Here is a 17,740-nt window from a genome sequence, read left to right as displayed (position 1 = left end):
ATAAAATGACAAAACAATTATCCTATTTTCAAGAAATGTCTATATATTTTTCTTTATAGTTTAAACATTATTTTTGCAGTCATTTATTTTTTTCACTTGATTGCTGCCTATTTGTAATGTTCTCTTCATGGAAAATTGAACTATGAAACTGTGTAAATGTTATATATTAAAAATTCTACTTTTAGTGATAGAGGTTTTAGAAAATATCATTATAAATAATAAGTGCCATAATCTGTTCCAAGAAAGTTATACAGTGTGCCCATCTTCAGGAAGGTTCTGTTGTATATTTTAGTATACCCAGACAAGGCAGGCCTGAAAGAATTTAGTGCTTTGGAGTGCATATGGGTAGTATTCTGCTTGGATCTTTTCTACACTTTGTATTCGCAGTGTCCTGGTTTATTTGGCATAAACCTAAGAATGGTGTGAGATGGGAATTGGTAGCCAAAGGAGTCTAAAAGAGTACTAAAAAGCAAAGGAGTACTAAAAAGCAGCTCTGGAATGTTGCCAACCACTTATAATCACTGTTTTCTCTGATTCTAACATGTTATTTTTTAAGCCAGTCAACCACTGTAGTCTTTCCAGACTCAGGCCTTTTAAAATCCTGATACCAGGGCTGTTTTAGTAGCAGGTTGATGCTCAAAACAGAATAGCCTTAATTTTAAGAGGGTCAGTCTCTGTAATGAGAGTCCTCTTGTCTTTTCTTTATCCTATTGCTTCTAAAAAAAGCAAGGAAATAGGGTTTTGTTTAGAGAGGTTTAATGCAAACTTCACATTTGTATGTATGAATTAGCGATGCATGAAATCTCCTCCAGTCGCTTATAAACTGTATTACAAATTATGGCAGGGACATATTTATACAGATTAATAAAGCTGAAATGTTTTAAAAATGTGGCGAGATGTTTAACAAAGAAAAATAAGAATATATTTTTATATGACTCCTTGTTAGAGTGTGATCTGTTTTGGATAGGTATTCCTTAATTGACTTTATAAACTAATATTAGAAGAAATGTGCAAGGAGATTAAATCCCTCCAAATACACACACACCCCTTCCCTCTCTCTCTCTCACACCACACACCCATCTTTACTTACCTACCTGTCTGAGTAATTACATTCTAGAATGGAAGAAAAGCAAAGTCCTTAGGTTTTAGTCCTTTAGGACTAAAAGCATAGTCCTAAAATTTGTTCTGTCACTAGTAATGTCTGATGGCTTTACTTTGTTGGAAAAACATCTTTCTTCTAAAATGCTTTTCTCCAAATTAGCCTCCTCTAATTGTGTTCCTCATATATATATATATTTTTTTCACAAAAACATTTGGAACTGGAATGTCTCTTTATGGATATATTTTAATCTTTACTGTGTGCAATGGTTCTTTCTTAGATTGTATTGTTTTACCCACCCTGTAGGCATTGATAACTCTCATTGATACAAATAAATCACTGTATTTGGGGGACTGCATTTTTTCTTTTCTGTTGCCCCACTTCTACCTGTGGCATACTTCAGTGCAGAGAAGATGATAATAATTAAGTTTAGGTAGGTAGGTTTAGTCGCTAAGTTGTGTCTGACTCTTGTGACTCCATGGACTGTAGCCCACCAGGCTCCTCTGTCCATGGGATTTTCCAGGCAAGAATACTGGAGTGGGTTGCCATTTCCTTCTCCAGGGATCTTCCCAACCCAGGGATCAAACCCAGTCTTCTGCATTGCAGACAGACTCTTTACTGACTGAGCCAATTAAGTTTATTTACCAAACAAAACAAAACAAAACTGAAGTTTTAATGTCACTGTTTTTTATTAGCTTGCAGTTAGCACAGTCGAATGGATATGTCCAGATTCCAAGACCCACGAAACCCCAGATGTATTTATGATATTGTTTGACTTAGAAAGTATGTTGGCATGAGAGAGAAATAATGCTTCAGGTGATTAGTTTCAAAAAAGAAAGCTTCCTAATCTTTTCAGTATCTGTGCTTTTCTACCTCAAGGAACAGTAATACAACTTTCTGATATTTCTGGTATATATCAAGAGTGGGATTTTCACAGTCATCATCAAATCATCCGTTAACATTGACATCTTGCTGTCTCATCTGTTGTTTTAAGATTTTTCTTTCTGAAGCTAGGAGTTATGAAACATAATAATGCTGGTAGCTCTTCAAAAGAAAGTGTTTTCTCATGTATTATCTCATTTTATCCTCCTGTCATAAAAGATGAGAACAAGTGCTGTTTTCTTCACTGGAAGAAATCTGAGTTGTAGAGAAATTGTGACTTACCAAGGATTGCTTAGGCTGTCAGCACAGTTTAGATGTCCGTCTCCCACAATGAGTGCATTTTTTTAGTAGACCACTTTGTGGGAAGACCAGTCATCAAATAGAGGGAGGGAAAGAAGAGAATTAGTATTTCAGTTCTTAAATGATTCTAGTCAATGTTCTGGACATTTTTACAGTAATACCTCATTTATTCTTCCCAGCAACTCTAGGTGATAGATGGTGGTGGTATCTTTTTTTACAAAAGAACCAAGGAAGGTTCAGGATATGTAGCATTACGTTGGGTGATATGGAAATGGTATCATACTCTTCACATGTTTCTCAGTCTAGTCCAGAAAGTTTTGTAAAGACACAGTAAAGAATATCTATCTAAAAGGGTAGTGAGGTTGGGAAAGACAGAGAAGGTCAAAGAAAACATTGTATAGTGAGTGAGGCTTGTATTGAGACTGCAAGGACAGCAAGAAGAGGGTAAATGGGAGATCCCAACACTGAAGAGCAAAGTAGACAAGAAACTGAATGAGCCTAGAGATCTAGAGATCATTTGACCCGAGCAGGTAGAGCCTCCTGCTGAGGATACTGTGTGTGTCCGGAGAGCTTGGATTCTCACAAGAAAGGGGGTCTTGAAAATGTGTGGGAATAAGACCACAGGACTTTAAAGCTGAAATTCATCTGACTCAAGTATCCCATTTTACAGAAGGGAAAGTAAGATCTGTAGAGGTGAAATGCCTTGCTTATATCACAACTATGTAATTACAGAGCTGGGGGAATAAAAAGCAGATAATCTTATTCCCAAGCCAAAGTCATGTCTCCCCTACACTATACTTGAGGCTCTTGATGGAAAGGAACAGTGAAGTGACAGTGCTGAGATCCTTGTATCACTCTCAAAAATTTTTATTATTGTTTATGAAAGCAGTCTCTTAAAGATTTGAATACCACTTCATATTGCAGTGCTACTTACTTGCTCTCGATAGCTGGCAACCTGCTTCAGTTGGTCAAAGCACTCAGGAGACTCACTGGATGATGGAAAAGCTATTCTTCTCCATGTTTGTGCTTGTCTTCTTTCAGAACCATAAAACCAGCTACCATTCAGTTGTCCTATTAATTATACTAGTACACACACGAGTGACATAAGCATGAAGTGAAATGACAGTCTTTTCAAGGGCAGAGGCATCATTTAATGATTTAGGATGTAATCACAGGTGCAAATGTGGTTCTGATGCTATTTAACCGTTTTCTTACGTATCTGTTATGTGCCATGAATTGTGTTGTGTTCTTTTCCTTCACTAAAGGCTTACACATCTAAATGTTGTCTTACAACTAAAGGCAACATTGCCATTGTCATAAAGCTACATATGAGAAAACAGAGGCTCAGAGAGGTTCAGTAATGTGCCCAAGGTCCCACCATCGGTAAGTGGTAGAGCTGCTTTTGAAACCCACATTTGTATGACTTCCAGTTCCATCGTACTTGTTCTATATCATACTGCCACCATTAGATCCATCACACCACAAATTAACCAAGCATTCTTAACATTTATTTCAAAAGCAATATATATTTATTGTGAAAAAGTAGAAAATTCAGATAACTGAAGAAAATTAAACCCATTTTTGTTCAGATAATTGAAAGATGAAACTGAGGCACATGATTAGTGCATTGGCATGTGTCTGCCCAGACCTCTCTTCTTGCTTCCACTTCTATACATTCATCCTGCTGTACTTTTCAAAACGGAATCCATTTGGCCACCTTCATCCCTTGTTTTCCATCCTTGGTTTAATCCCTTGGTTTAATCCCTTGGTTTAGCTTGAACTATTGGTTAATCTATGCCCCGTGACCATTTTGTATAGCATTCGAGAACCATGAAGCAATTGGGCTTTAGTGGACAGGGCATCAAGGGTAGCAACTAGGAGACCTCAGTTATAGTTTTCATTCTGCCGTTGACTTGCTGTGTACTGTTAGACAAGTGACTTCTCCCACAAGCACCTTAGTTTCTTCGTGGATGAAATGAGGGAATTGAACTAGATCCCTGCTGTTCCTTCTACTTTTGATACTTGTTCTGTTTTGATACTTTTTTGATTCTCTAGTTATGATTCATTTTTACTTTGCCAGGCTCATGTAGATGAGGGAGTGGAGGCATCTCTGTTGTTAAGAGTGAGTTTCTCGAGCAGATATTTGGCAGTGTGTTACCTACTCTTAGTCTCCGGGCATTTTGGGTCAATGCCATTTTTGCCAATTGGATCTTTGCACAGCTAATGTAAAAAACCCGAGTCTTAGGCAGATGAAAGGTGTGTTTATGGAAGGAAGCTTTGAGGTTCATATGACTAAAGGTTGGGAGATGTGGTAGTTTGATAAAACTTGATTCGTGTCTGATGTTTCATATACTCTGAGGGAAAGGAGAAGCAGCTGCAGTGGATGCTTTGGCAGTAGATGGCCCAATAAGTACTTGCTGGGAAGCTGTAATAAACAGGTTTGGTAAAATGTTTCAGTTCCATCTCTCAAATTTTATAAATTCATAACAATAATAATTACTTCCACTGTGTACCTATTAGATGCCAGTTACTTTGTATACATTATTTCTAACTTTTAAAACCACTTTGCAAAGTAAGTATTTTTCCTATTTTAGAGATAAAGCTCAGAAAGGTGCCTATGCTCATCACATCAGTAGTGAGTGGTATATCTGGGATTCTAATCCAAAGTCCAAACCTTACTGTTTCATCTTCTTTCTCCTGCATCATAAGCCTCTGCCTGTATTCTGTATGGAATTATTCCTAACAGCTTAAAAACATTCTGGTATTCCTCCATCCTAAAAATAATAGCCATTTTTGACTCTTCATGAAGTCTGTTGACTTCTGTGGTAGTTCAGATGGTAAAGCATCTGCCTACAATGTGGGAGACGCAGGTTCAGTCCCTGGGTCGGGAAGATCCTGTGGAGAAGGAAATGGCAACCCACTCCAGTATTCTTGCCTACAAAATCCCATGGACAGAGGAGCCTGGTGGGCTACAGTCCATTGGGTCGCAAAGAGTTGGACACGGCTGAGCGAATTCACTTTCACTTTTTTGATTCTTCATGCCCATTCAATTACTGCCTATTTCTCCTCTTTTTGGAAGAGTTACCTGCACTATTTAATTTATTGCTCTGCCTTCTTAAGCTTGTCTTCTGCTCTGACATTCAGCTAGAGCTTTTCTTATCAAGATTGTCTGAAGCCTCCATGTTGCTCAATTCGGTAGGTGTCTTTTATCTTGATGCCTGTGGATACAGTCGACCACTCCTTCCTGCTTGTTCTGCCTGGTGGTTCTTCTTTTCTTCCTTGTTGATCTCTACTCATCCTTTAAATGGGCTTCCCTGCTGGCTCAGAAGGCAAAGAATCTGCCTGCAATGCAGGAGACCTGGGTTCCATCCCCGGGTTGGGAAGATCCCCTGAAGTAGGAAATGGCAACCTACTCCAGTATTCTTGCCTGCAGAATCCCCATGGACAGAGGAACCTGGTGGGCTGCAGTCCATGGGGTCGCAAAGAGACATGACTGAGCACAGCACGGCACATCCTTTAAATTGGTGTTTCTCTGACTTAGTCCTGGTTTCTCTTGTATCTCTCTGAACTTTGTTTCTAAGTGATCTTATCCTTTACTGTGGTGTGAAACACCATCTTTGCGTGGATGCCTTTCTGATTAATAGCTCTAGCCCAAGCCTTGGAGAAGGCAGTGGCACCCCACTCCAGTACTCTTGCCTGGAAAATCCCACGGACGGAGGAGGCTGGTAGGCTGCAGTCCGTGGGGTCACTGAGAGTCAGACACGACTGAGTGACTTCACTTTCACTTTTCATTTTCATGCATTGGAGAAGGAAATGGCAACTCACTCCAGTATTCTTGTCTGGAGAATCCCAGGGATGGGGGAGCCTGGTGGGCTGCCGTCTATGGGGTTGCACAGAGTCGGACATGACTGAAGTGACTTAGCAGCAGCAGCCCAAGCCTTTCCCCAGATTTCCTATGTAGTGTGTTCAGCTATGTACTCGACATTTCTATTTACAAGTTTCTTAGACTTAATATCACAAATAAAACTCTTGGAGCTCTTCCCAAGCATGTTAGTCTTTCCTACCATTAAATGGTAATATACTGCCTTTTAACTCTATCTCAGTTCATCTGCTGACTCTATCTATCCACCTGATCCATTTTCACTCTCAGTACAGGAGTTAAGCCACCATCTAGCCTCACCTGGACTTGCTCTAGCCTCCTGATTTCTCTTTTTCTGCTTCTGCCTTCTTCCAAACTTTTCCATCTAAGAGTCAGATAAAAATTATAGAACTGTAGACCAGACAGTTATTCTCTTGATTGAAATCATTGAATACCTTTCCATTGCCCTTACTAATCAATTAGTCAATCTTAATTCTTTACCATGATCTATGGAGTACTCTGCGTGATCTGGTGCTTGCTTTATCTAGCACCTTCTTAAATCGCTTCCTTCTGCTCCCCTGTGCCTTAGATGTACTGAAGTCCTTTTTGTACCGTGAGCATGCCCAGCTGTTTCTAACCAAAGAAACAGCTTCTCTGTGAAGCTCTTTCTCTGCCTGAAACACCAAGTCCCCTGTTCTGGAGTGAAGAGACTCCATCCCATCCTTTAGGTCAGTATTGTCATCATTTTTGAGAAGCTGTCTCTGACCATATTATCTCAGTAGGGCTTTTCCCTTTTCTTCTGTTTCCCTCTTTGTTCTTTCTTTGGTTTCATATAACACTATCACGAGCTATACGCTTTGTGTTTGTTTATGCTTCTCCATCGAGACAGGCAGCTCCACAGCGGGATGGATGTTGTATGTTCAGTACTTGTTCCAGTGCGCAGTGTACTTGCTTGGTTTGTAAGATATGTAGCTAAACTTAAAAGTGTTGTTGTTCAGTCGCTAAGTCATGACTGACTCTTTGCGACCCCATGAACTGTGTAGCACACCAGGCTTCCCTGTCCTTCACTATCTCCTGGAGTTTGTTCGAACTTATGTTCATTGAGTCAGTGATGCCATCCCACCGTCTCACCTCAAACTTAAAAGTGAGGCTGATATAGGAAATCTGATTTCTGACTGGAAGATTGGAATCAAACTATCCATCCACATGCTTCATACCATTCATACATTGAACCTATAAATAATTTGAAGATTAGGCAAAATGCTGCAGGAGGGGTCTTGAATGGCTGACAGGCATTTAAGAGGCAGCATGAAATTTAAAGTCTGTGGTTGAGATGGTTGTTGTTTTCTATTTTCTGTATTCACCTAGACAGCTAGGTGGAAAGCACAGCTAAGGGTGATACTGGCTCTGGTCGCTTGGGCTTAATTCTGGAAGTACTCAAGTTTGGTTTCTCTTGCTTAGTGGGAAGTATAGTTAGTCTGTTTGATGAGACAACTATCTGAATTCCTCACATACCTGAGTTCCTTAAACTAAATAGTAACTTCTTGGGAGAGTTTTCCTTGTATTTGATGCAGTGTGGCAGAATGGAAAGGATTTTCAACCAGAATTGTGTGTGGGTTTTTCTTTTGGTCTTGGTTATTTTGAAAAGAAAAAAAGCAAACCAAAACCACCATCACCACCACAATAAAACATCCTGAGCCTCAACTTCCCTATCTATGAAACAAGAGAGTTGGATGAGTTGGTTTCTAAGGTTCCCACTGCCTTTAATCATTATGAAATCTGATTTTTATTAAAAAAGTGTATGGATTCTGATCCTGGAGGTAATCACAAAAACTGCAGTCTTTAAGAAAGCCAATCCTTTCCCCACAGTCATTTTTATGGAGAAATAGTGAACACTGTTACAGACTACCTCAGCAAGTAGAGAGGGAATGATAAATTCCTTGAAGATTAAGACTCCTTTGAGTTAATCTGAACTCAATTTGAATGTTAATTTGAACTGTCCAAGGAAAAAATATTTTAGGATTTAATGATCTGGGGCTCTTAATGACTTGTACTTCATCCTGCTGGGAATTTAAAAAGTGAATCAACTGAGAATAGTAAGTGCCCACCTTCTAAGTTGTGGCACCCCCAAAAGAATCTTTTTCACTTTAATGTAAGAATGAGCAACTTTCTTGGTCACCCAGAAGACTCCCCCTTGCTGAAAAGATGTGATAGAGAGGGAAGAAAGGCAGCCTTCGTATTTCCACTTTCAAATATTACAAAGCTGAGTCAAGAAGATTCTAAGATGAAATTTAGTTTTCATTGCAAGTATCAACTTGTGTCTCTTCTATTAATTGTTCTTACTGTGGTCTAGCCTTTGTACCAGACACTCACTTATTCCCCAAATATGCTTTGAGTTGGATGATTGTTTTCAGGAGAAACTGAGCTGCTCAGGAGGTTAAGTAACTTGCTAAACTAAGGCTCAGTAGGAAGTGGTTGAGTTGGGATTTGAACCAAGCAAATGAGTAATGAACCTTTCTTTGAGCCTACAGTGTAGCTGAAAGAGTTTTCAGCCTTTTTAAAGGTAGTGAACAGATAATAGAGAAATTAAGGACACTCAGATCACAAACCAAGTTGTGTTCCTTCTGTGTCCTTTTCCTAGAAATCCTGGGTATTTTCTTTTCATCTAGTTGTATCAGTACCTTTCCTTGTAGGATTCTTCTTTTTAAAAATTCTAGAAGTGAAACCAAACCTTAGTTAAGATAATGAACAGTCATCTTTTATATGAATACATAATAGTACTTCATAAAAGCATGACCTTATCTGTAACTTAGAATCATCTTGACCTGTTGCTTTAAATAGTTTAATAACACAGGGTTTCCCCCTCCTCTGATGAGGCCCACTTTTTTCCCCCAATCACTTTAATTATGTGAGCTAGAATTCTGTTTCTCACACATCTTCAGTTCTCAACCTTGTTAAAATTAATCATATAATCCCCCTTTAAAACATAGTATTAAGTCGCCATAGTAACACTGTATCCAAGCTTTATAGATAAAACATAACAGCCATAAGAAGGTAGCGTTTTGGTATCCCCTTGACAGCTCTATAACTTTTATAGGAATGTGTTCCTTCTTCTGGCTTACATAAGGTGGAGGGATAGCATTACTTACTTACACCTGTTTTATTACCATCTTGCTTTTAAATTCCTACCTTGTTTTTGTTCACCTTCCTAGTTAAAAAAGAGTTGGAACTCTCTTTGCTTTCTGAATTATTTTCTTGTAATCTCTAACCATTCTTTGAGGGCAGGAATTATTTCCTTAAATATGACCAGGTAGGGTCCACTGACCTTTTGTCCTGGAATACTTTGATAGTCTTTTAAAATTAAAATACTTTAATTTTCTTATGTGGCTTGTATAAGGGAATTTTAGAAAAGAATGCTATCCATATTCAAAGACTTCGTATGCTGTCAAAAACTCAATCAGTCGGCCTTTGGAAAAGGCCTGGTGAACCATGATTTTTCATTTCTACTGACAATTTATAGCAAATTATAGGTGAGAGCATTAATTTGAATATTTTATCAATCTGAGTATGTTTTGTAAAATATAAATATAAAATACAAGTTAATGAGTTCCTTTGAATAAGTCAGTGTCAAATTATAAAATATTTTGTTTGCATAAATTTGTATACTAGAATTTGTAATATTTAACTATTTAAAAATTTTATTTATTTAGTTTTGGCTGTCTAGGTCTCTGTTGCTTTGCATGGGCTTTCTCTAGTTATGGCCAATGGGGGCTGTACTCTTCACTGTGGTGCGTAGGCTTCTCATTGGGGTGGTTTTGCTTGTTGTGGAGCTCAGGCCTGGTAATTGTAGATCATGGACTCAGTTGCTCCACAGCATGTGAAATCTTCCCAGATCAAGGATTGAACCTGTATCCCCTGTGTTGGCAGGCAGATTCCTATCCACTGTGCCACCAGGGAAGTATAAGATTTGACTTTTTAAAGAGGAATCCAAAGGCTAACTGGTAAACTGATTTTAAAAAGTGGATTTTAAAACATTTTGTAACTTTAAAAGAGTTTCTAGATTAATCTGACTTGTAATATGCTTCTTAATTTTTTGAAATGTTTTTAGTTTTTTGTGTGGTCTGCTGATTTTTGTGTTGATGCAGGAATTTTTAGTTTTTATCTTTAATGCTTTTCTGTAAAACCTTGTTTCCATTTCTCAGAAAATATCTTGCATTGATAAGACATTTGCTATTTCTGTCCTATAAAATATAAAATATAGTCCTCATAAATTTGGAAATTATGAAAGGTACAGGAATTTAGGAAAGTAATAGCTAACCCTGCCCTCTTTTGAATTCTAGCTCCTCCCCTTAGTGGCTTCGTGAACTTGATTCAGTTATTTACTTATTAAGTTCTATAGTCTCCTTTTCTGTAAAATGGGAACATCCTTGAAGTTCCAGGGTTGTTGTGAGAGTAAATGAGATAGTATAATATCAAATGTCTAACTTTGTGGCTGGCATTTAAATTCTGCTGTTGCAGTCCCTGTTATTTTCTGAACTAGAGGAATAATCAGGTGAGCATCATTACCAGCAAACTGGCAGGGAAGACTTTGGTATCAGATAGGCCTAGGTTTAAAATTCAGCTTTTTGCAATTTACCACCTGACATCTTACGCAGTGGCACTCTAGGCTATTTCTCCATCTGTAAAATGAGGTTAATAGGATGCACCTTTCAAAACTGGATGCAGTACTCAACAGGGACACCTGCCTGAGTGCAGTAAGTAGGAGGTTTGGTAGCTATGATGAGGTGGTCACTGCTTGCTGTCTTTTTCTTTTTTAAAAAATACTCACTCAGTTTTTTCTCTTGAAGTGTGTAAATGTTAAGTTCATTTATAAAGAATTCCACTGAGAAAGGAAATGTTACAGGTTCAACGACTTGTTGTGATTAGATACTTTATCAGGAAACTTACTGCACATTCATTTTCCCCTTTGTTCTCTTTGGCGCAGCCTCACAGTTAGCCAAGTTGGCCAGAACTTCACATTCGTGCTCACTGACATTGACAGCAAACAGAGATTCGGGTTCTGCCGCTTATCTTCAGGAGCAAAGAGTTGCTTCTGTATCTTAAGGTAAGGAAAATGGCTTTGGCTATTGGCTAGTTCTATGAAACAATGTCAGCTTTTGGTTTGGTCTTCTGTAATTAAATTTTCCAGCTGTTCTTTTTATTTTCCTATCTGCTTCCCATAAGTCACTGCACTTGGGGAGAAGAACTTTACAATGTTGTCCTTGCACTTTAAGTTCTACAGATAATTGTATTTATTTATTTGTATCACATCCCTTGGGTGGAAAAAGGGATCATTGCGTCTGTGGAGTGTGTAGAAGCTGGAGAATCAGTATGGCTTCAGTTCCTCCTTCTGTTATCTGGAGCTGTCAGAAATTAGCCTGTTAGGCTTTCCCTTGGACATTTTGTGTATGTAAGATTATTAATAAAGTATGTGTCTGCAGTTCAGGACGTCTTGCAGACACTGATTGTGTCCTTCTCAAAGTAACACCCCTGCCCCTTTCGGGTCAATGAGTAAGTAACTGTTTCCCAACTTGGCTCCCTCCGTAGAGGTTTTGAAAAAAGTGCAGAATCCTGTGAGAAGGCTTCTTTAGGTCTTCCAAAATTCCCTTCACACACCAGAAGCACGCTTACTTAATGCTCTGTTTCCTCCTGCCAGAGGGGTAAGGCATATTCCGGGGTTGCAGGATGTGTGGAAATCTGATTTCAGAGCTGCTGGCTCTGTGGGCTCCTGCTGGGCGCCTCCTGAGGGGGAGGTCAAGGCATCCCACACACTCTCCTCTGCATCTGCCTTGGTTAAGTAGGTGTCAGAGGGGCCTGCCTCCTGTCTCTGCTCATGTGCAGCAGCACAGGGCAGGATAGCAGGGAGGCGCCCCTGACAAAACCCGGGTCTCCCATCTTGGGCTTGAGCCTAGCGAGGCCAGACCCACTATGAATTCCAGAAGGAGTAGTTCTCTGGTGTACTAGTCTCTGCATTTTCTTTTCTTCCTCACTAAGAGCAGACCCCCTTGCCCCCAGACACACACACACCCTAACACCATGGGGGTGGTGAGGGCTAACTTTCAATGTCTTAGCTCTATAACTGTCAGTCAGAAATGTTACTTCTGCATTTCTCTACACAAATCTTATTATTGTGTTTAATCAGCGAAGTCCACTGGCTCCTTCATCAGGCATAGTATATCTAATTTGAGCACTAGAGGACAACTGCTGGAAAGACCTTAAGATGGAGGTACAAACCCGGCTGCTTTGCAAGACTCCTGTTCTCAAACACACCTCTAGCCCAGGCCCAAGGACTACCTGCCCTGAGTATTAGACTCTGATATAAATTATTATTTACTTTTTTATTTAACAATTTTTTTCAAGAAAATTTTCTCTTACATTTTTGTCTGATGTTGTATTTCAGCCTTGGCTAGGACACTGCATATTTATGTAGTCATTCAGGGAGATGAGGGTTTAAACCAAGTTCTTGAAGTTTTGCAAAAAGGTTTTGTCCCATAATGTTTTGGGATGTGATGTTTCTTTCAAAGCTTGGGTGTATGTATTGAGGGAAGGGAGATTCTTGAATTGGTACAATTGCAACCACTCAGCACACTTCAGAGAGTGGAAAACTGTTTATTTAAAAATTTAAGTTTAAAAATTGCTCATATCTGATTCTGGTGTTTGTATCTACATGTAGGGCCATGTTTGTGACAGGCTAGTTGAATAGCCTTTTGCTATTATCATTTAGAATGAAAAATAGCAGCAATTGGTGTGTTTTCAATTGTGTGTACAATTGGTGTGTACTAGCTAGGAGCTATAGGGGAAAATTTGGTGGGTTAATTCATTCACTTGTTTGTCAGTCCTTAATCAAGTGCTTACTATGAGCTAGTCCTTGTCCTTGAAGAGTTCCCGAGATGAGCTGGGGAGATGGATGATCTTGCTACAATATGCTATATATAACACATAGAGTGAGCCCGTGGAATAGTGTCTTCTTACTGTTGCTAATCTAGTGCCCCAGAGCATAGTGGCTGTAGTTTAGTCTTCTGTGGATTCTGGGACATGCATTTCATGGGTATTTAACATGAGGCCAGAAGGCTCTGTTTATCTTATTCAGTTTTTGCTTATGTACAGGGCACACAAAATGGCACTTTCCCTGTGCTTGATTTGGAAACATTGCTGGGTTGAGACTAGCATGTGAGTGGAAGAACTTGCTGTTAACCCTGGATAACGGGTTGGTGACATGTCCAGTGGAGAGGTCTTCCAAGAGAACATTGGTGGGACTTGGGTCTGGGTTACATTATTATTTAGCATCATCTTCTTTTGCTGTTTGGTCTTCTTGCTTTGCTTCAGATGCTTTTCCTTTAGTTAATGTGTGTTTTAAACTCCAGTCATGTTCTCAGTGTGCCCAGTATTCTTAAGTCTGCTCAGCTGCCACCTTTACTTTTGCTTTTCCATTTCTTCCCATGAGGGATGTAGTTCCTGGTGATGGCATTTGTGCAGACATAGCCCCCACTGTTCTAGGATTTCGCTTCTTAGGATCACTTTTTCTCTCTCACTTGCTCACTTGCTTCCTAGCTCACTTGCTTCCTAGACCACATGAACAATCAGACCTTTCTGCCTTCATACATTTTTACCCATCCTTCCAGGCTCAGCTTGAGCATTTCTCAGAGTCCCCTTTTCCAGGCAGAGGTAATCATCCCATCTTCTGGATGCACCCAGCATGCTTTGCACTCTTAAGCTATCCACTCATAAGCCTTGATCTTCTTTTGTCTTTCTCCTAGTGAACAGTTAACTCTTTACTGGTAAAGGTTGTGTCTTAAGCAGCATCTGCATCCCCATCACTTAGTGTAGTGCTTGACAGAGGAGTGCATGACTTTCAGAGACAGGGAGAACCATTCCATTCAGTTGGAGAAGCAGAATACTGGGGGCTCAAGTGGGAGGACAGGCCTCATTGGATACTAATTCAAAGAGAAAATACGAAGTCCTGTTGTTGGCAGAAGCATGGTTCATATTACCGGACAATTCATATTAGTCGTAAGAGGTGCACCTTTGATTCTTACACTTTGGATTCAGTGACACAGTGGACAGGCATTGTGTCCATAAAGGATTGGGTCATTAGTATGTTACAAAATTTAGACGTAATTTTACAATGAAAGGTTCTTAGACATCCTTTACTCAATATAACTTATTAGATTCATTGTTAGGGGCATTGTCTGTTCTTCCCCACTAGAATGTAAGCTTCATGAAGCCTGGGAATTCTTAACCTGTTTTGTTCACAGATACATCCAAAGCGTATTAAAGAATGTCTCTGTACGTAGTAGACAGTTAGTAATACTTGTTTTATGAAGGATTGAATCCCTAAGTTTATTTTAAAAAATTCTTTTTCAAAGTTTTTTTGAACTCTTGTTACCAGCTAACCTTGACAGAGTTGTAGTTGTACTAAAGTAAAAACTCTTATTAACAAAAATACCATGGTATATAAAGTCAAATGCATTATTTCCTTCCACAATTGACTGGTTCTTTATATTAAAGCATTTTACTTTTCTTTGAGAGTCACCGTAATATTATTTAGCTAGTTACTAGATGGTGTGTGCGTGTGTGTGTGTGTTCAGTCGCTTCAGTCATGTCTGACTCTTTGCAACCCTATGGACTGTAGCCTGCCAGGCTCCTGTGTCCATGGGATTTTTTAGGCAAGAATACAGGAGTGGATTGCCATGTCCTCCTCCAGGGAATCTTCCCAACCCAGGGGTCGAACCCACATCTCTCATGTCTCCTGCATTGGCAGGTGGATTCTTTACCACTAGTGCCACCTGGGAAGCCCGAGGTTAAAAGCACCAGCTAGGAGAATATGAGTTATGAGTAAGTTAGTTGTTCTTCTTTATAAACCCAAGAATCCAAGAAAGTATTTTAGCGTTCTCAGATAGCACCATCTGAGTCTAATATGTACTAAATATTTACCTCTGAAATCTTAATATTGTAAGACAAAGACAAAGTGACCTAGATCACTTTTTTTGTGGCTTCTTTTGCCCAAAAAACACATGACCCAACAAGGCTAAAACTGTAATAAAATATGCTGTTTATAAACAGCTTCTGGTTTTGGATGATCAGAAGAAATGTAGGAGTTCAAAGTCATAACTGTATTGCTTAGAGTGGGGAGCAGTAGATTATGGAAGATAAGCCATATAGTATTAACTTATTCTTTATAAAGGCACTTTAAAAGTATTTGTGTTCTACAATTTTCTACTTAATATATAGGGATCTTATTTCAGCTTTTGAGAAACCTTGAGTAACAGTCTTTATATCCAAATAGAGTTGTTCAGAACCTCTTATCCATTTTGGGAAGAAATAACTTGTTTCATCAATATGGCATCTAAATTTTTTTTAGCCTAACATTTAAAGTTTGTATTCACTTAGTAAGTATCTTAGTATCTAGCATATTTCAAGAACGAGCAATGCATAACATGTGGTCTTTGGCCTTTATTTACCTCAAGGTCCCTTAAAATAGAGACACAGATCTAGCCTCAGCTCCCCATATGAGAACCTTTCAGTTGTCCTATTCATCCAAGAGTTTGGTAAGCTGCATTTTCTGAACTTGGTATTTCAAACTGTTAACAATATATACTTTTTGCCCTTTACCAAATATGAAGTTGAATTTGCTTCTAGGTGCACTGTTCCAGGCCACCTCTGATTTTGATACCCATCTCCCATTTCACTTCTACTACCCTTACTGTCTTGGGGGCCACTTCATCTTTGGGAAGGAACTAGTAAATAAGTAATTAAAATATATTGTGATAGATGCTTTTTTAAAAAATATGTATCCGTAAGTTTCTTTGGGGTCACAGATTAGGCAGAGCTCATGTTTGACTTGCAGAATCAGAGAAAGTGTTGCTGCTGGGTTCCAGTTAAATTGGACCTTAGAGAATCAGTGGAGGCTTGCCTGGAGGAGAACGGGAGGAAAGCTCTCTGGGCAGTGGGAACTGGTGCACAGAGGTCCAGAGAAATGGAAGGTACAGTAAAAGAATGATGAGAATTCTGATGAAAGATCGATAGCGAGAGACGGTGCCGTAAAAGTCTTGGGACAAGACTGTGAAAGTCTTTGTGGGCCATGCTCAAGATTTTGACTTTATCCCATAGAAAATGTTGTGTCACCTGATGGTCTGGGGCAGGTGTTAGAAATATTGATGTTTGTACATGAAATTGCTATCTACACAAGCTTGGGGTTTTCTGGTTGTTAGAGGGATGCTGTACATCACTTTGGGAATAGCATCTGATTTAGATTGGAATTTTCAAGACTCAACTTTAGTGTTTTGTTTTTTTTTTTTTTAATAACTTAATAGAATGTGTTCCTTGGATCTTATCGGGGAGTTATTATCCTTCTTTCCATGCAGATTGGCGTGTGGGCTTATGTTTAAACTTTGTGTTAAGTGAGGATCTGGAACATTTTCTGACTTAATGGCAAGAACAACTATTGCATCCTTTTTTCATCTGTATTGTACTCATTTCTACTATAAACAAAAAAGCTCAGTTTTCACAGAAAAAAAGAAGCTAGAAGTAATAGAGTCTGGTTTTGAGAACTTGGGCTTCTCTAACTGCTTCAGTGTTTTTTAAGCAACACATACAGTTTAGGAGAAAAATCAAAGGACTCTTTCCTTAGGCAGGTGGAATGGCAGAAACCCTTTTGGATTGTGTTTTAGCTGCTTCAGTTTTAAATAAGTGTATGGGGGATGGGGAAGGGAGTTGAGAAGGAAGGTTGTGGGGACAGCTCCCAGAGTTTTACCTTGAAAGCAGGTGCTGCTGAAATATTCCAGAAACAGATGGAATCTCCTATTCTTGTTTTAAGCTATTTATGGTTGTCTCGCCTGAGGGTACCCTGCTGTACAAAAATGTACAGCCTGATGTTTGAGGGCAGTTTGGTCATCAAAGCTGGGTCCCCTCTGGGAGACATCAGCCTTTCTTCCCAATGCCTTAAATGCCATTTGGGAAACCTGGATCTTTCATACTATTTAACAGAAGATTTTCCTCTGCTTTTCGAGTGTTTCCATCTCTCTGGGGCTGTTTGATTTCTTTTTAATTCCTTCCCTTAAAAGTATGATGGGCCAATGTTGTTTTCTGGATGGTCAGCTGGGAGAAGGCTTGATTGCTGTGGCAGATTATAATTCCACTCATTGTGGATCCTGGCACATGGCTTCTGTCAGAAACTGAACCCATGGGATGGGGCCTGTGGAGGCTCTGGTTTACTAGGCCCAGGGCCTTTTCTGAGAGTATTTTGAAAGGCTTGCATGGGAGGTGTGCTCATCAGAACATCACTTTGTGGGAGGCTTTAACTTTTTTTTTTTTTCTTAATTAAAAAAATGAAGTGGTTGGGGCATGTTGCATGTTTTATTGCCACACAGATGCCTTCATGCTTAGAAATATATAATCCTCTAGGGAGTCACAATTCGACAATGGTAACAAGCTGTACAGTTTTAACAAAATCACCTTTAAAGAGGAGAAAGGGAAATAAATAAAACTGCTCTTGCTCTCCTAGTAGCCTACCATTTGAGGGCTTGGAAGCTGGGCAGTTGGAAAGACAGGTGTGTCTTCTG

At 39.3% G+C, this 17,740-nt stretch overlaps 1 protein-coding gene across 4 annotated transcripts in view; it reads left to right on the top strand.

Annotated features, from left to right (window-relative positions):
* DENND1A (DENN/MADD domain containing 1A) overlaps window positions 1–17,740 on the top strand; it is a 520,043-nt gene that overhangs the window by 155,957 nt on the left and 346,346 nt on the right. For 3 of the 4 annotated variants that reach the window (XM_010844030.1, XM_010844029.1, XM_010844031.1), the window contains exon 5: window positions 11,125–11,244. In XM_010844030.1, coding sequence (XP_010842332.1) covers window positions 11,125–11,244 — 120 coding nt within the window. Of the gene's footprint in view, window positions 1–1,722; window positions 3,665–11,124; window positions 11,245–17,740 lie in introns of those variants that run through there. The other variant, XM_010844032.1, reaches the window with a different exon arrangement.

Source organism: Bison bison, unplaced genomic scaffold (assembly GCF_000754665.1).
Source record: "Bison bison bison isolate TAMUID 2011002044 unplaced genomic scaffold, Bison_UMD1.0 scf7180017864193, whole genome shotgun sequence".
Taxonomy (NCBI): Eukaryota; Metazoa; Chordata; class Mammalia; order Artiodactyla; family Bovidae; genus Bison; species Bison bison.
Note: the sequence above shows the minus strand (reverse complement) of the source record. Positions and strands in the feature narration are given on the sequence as shown.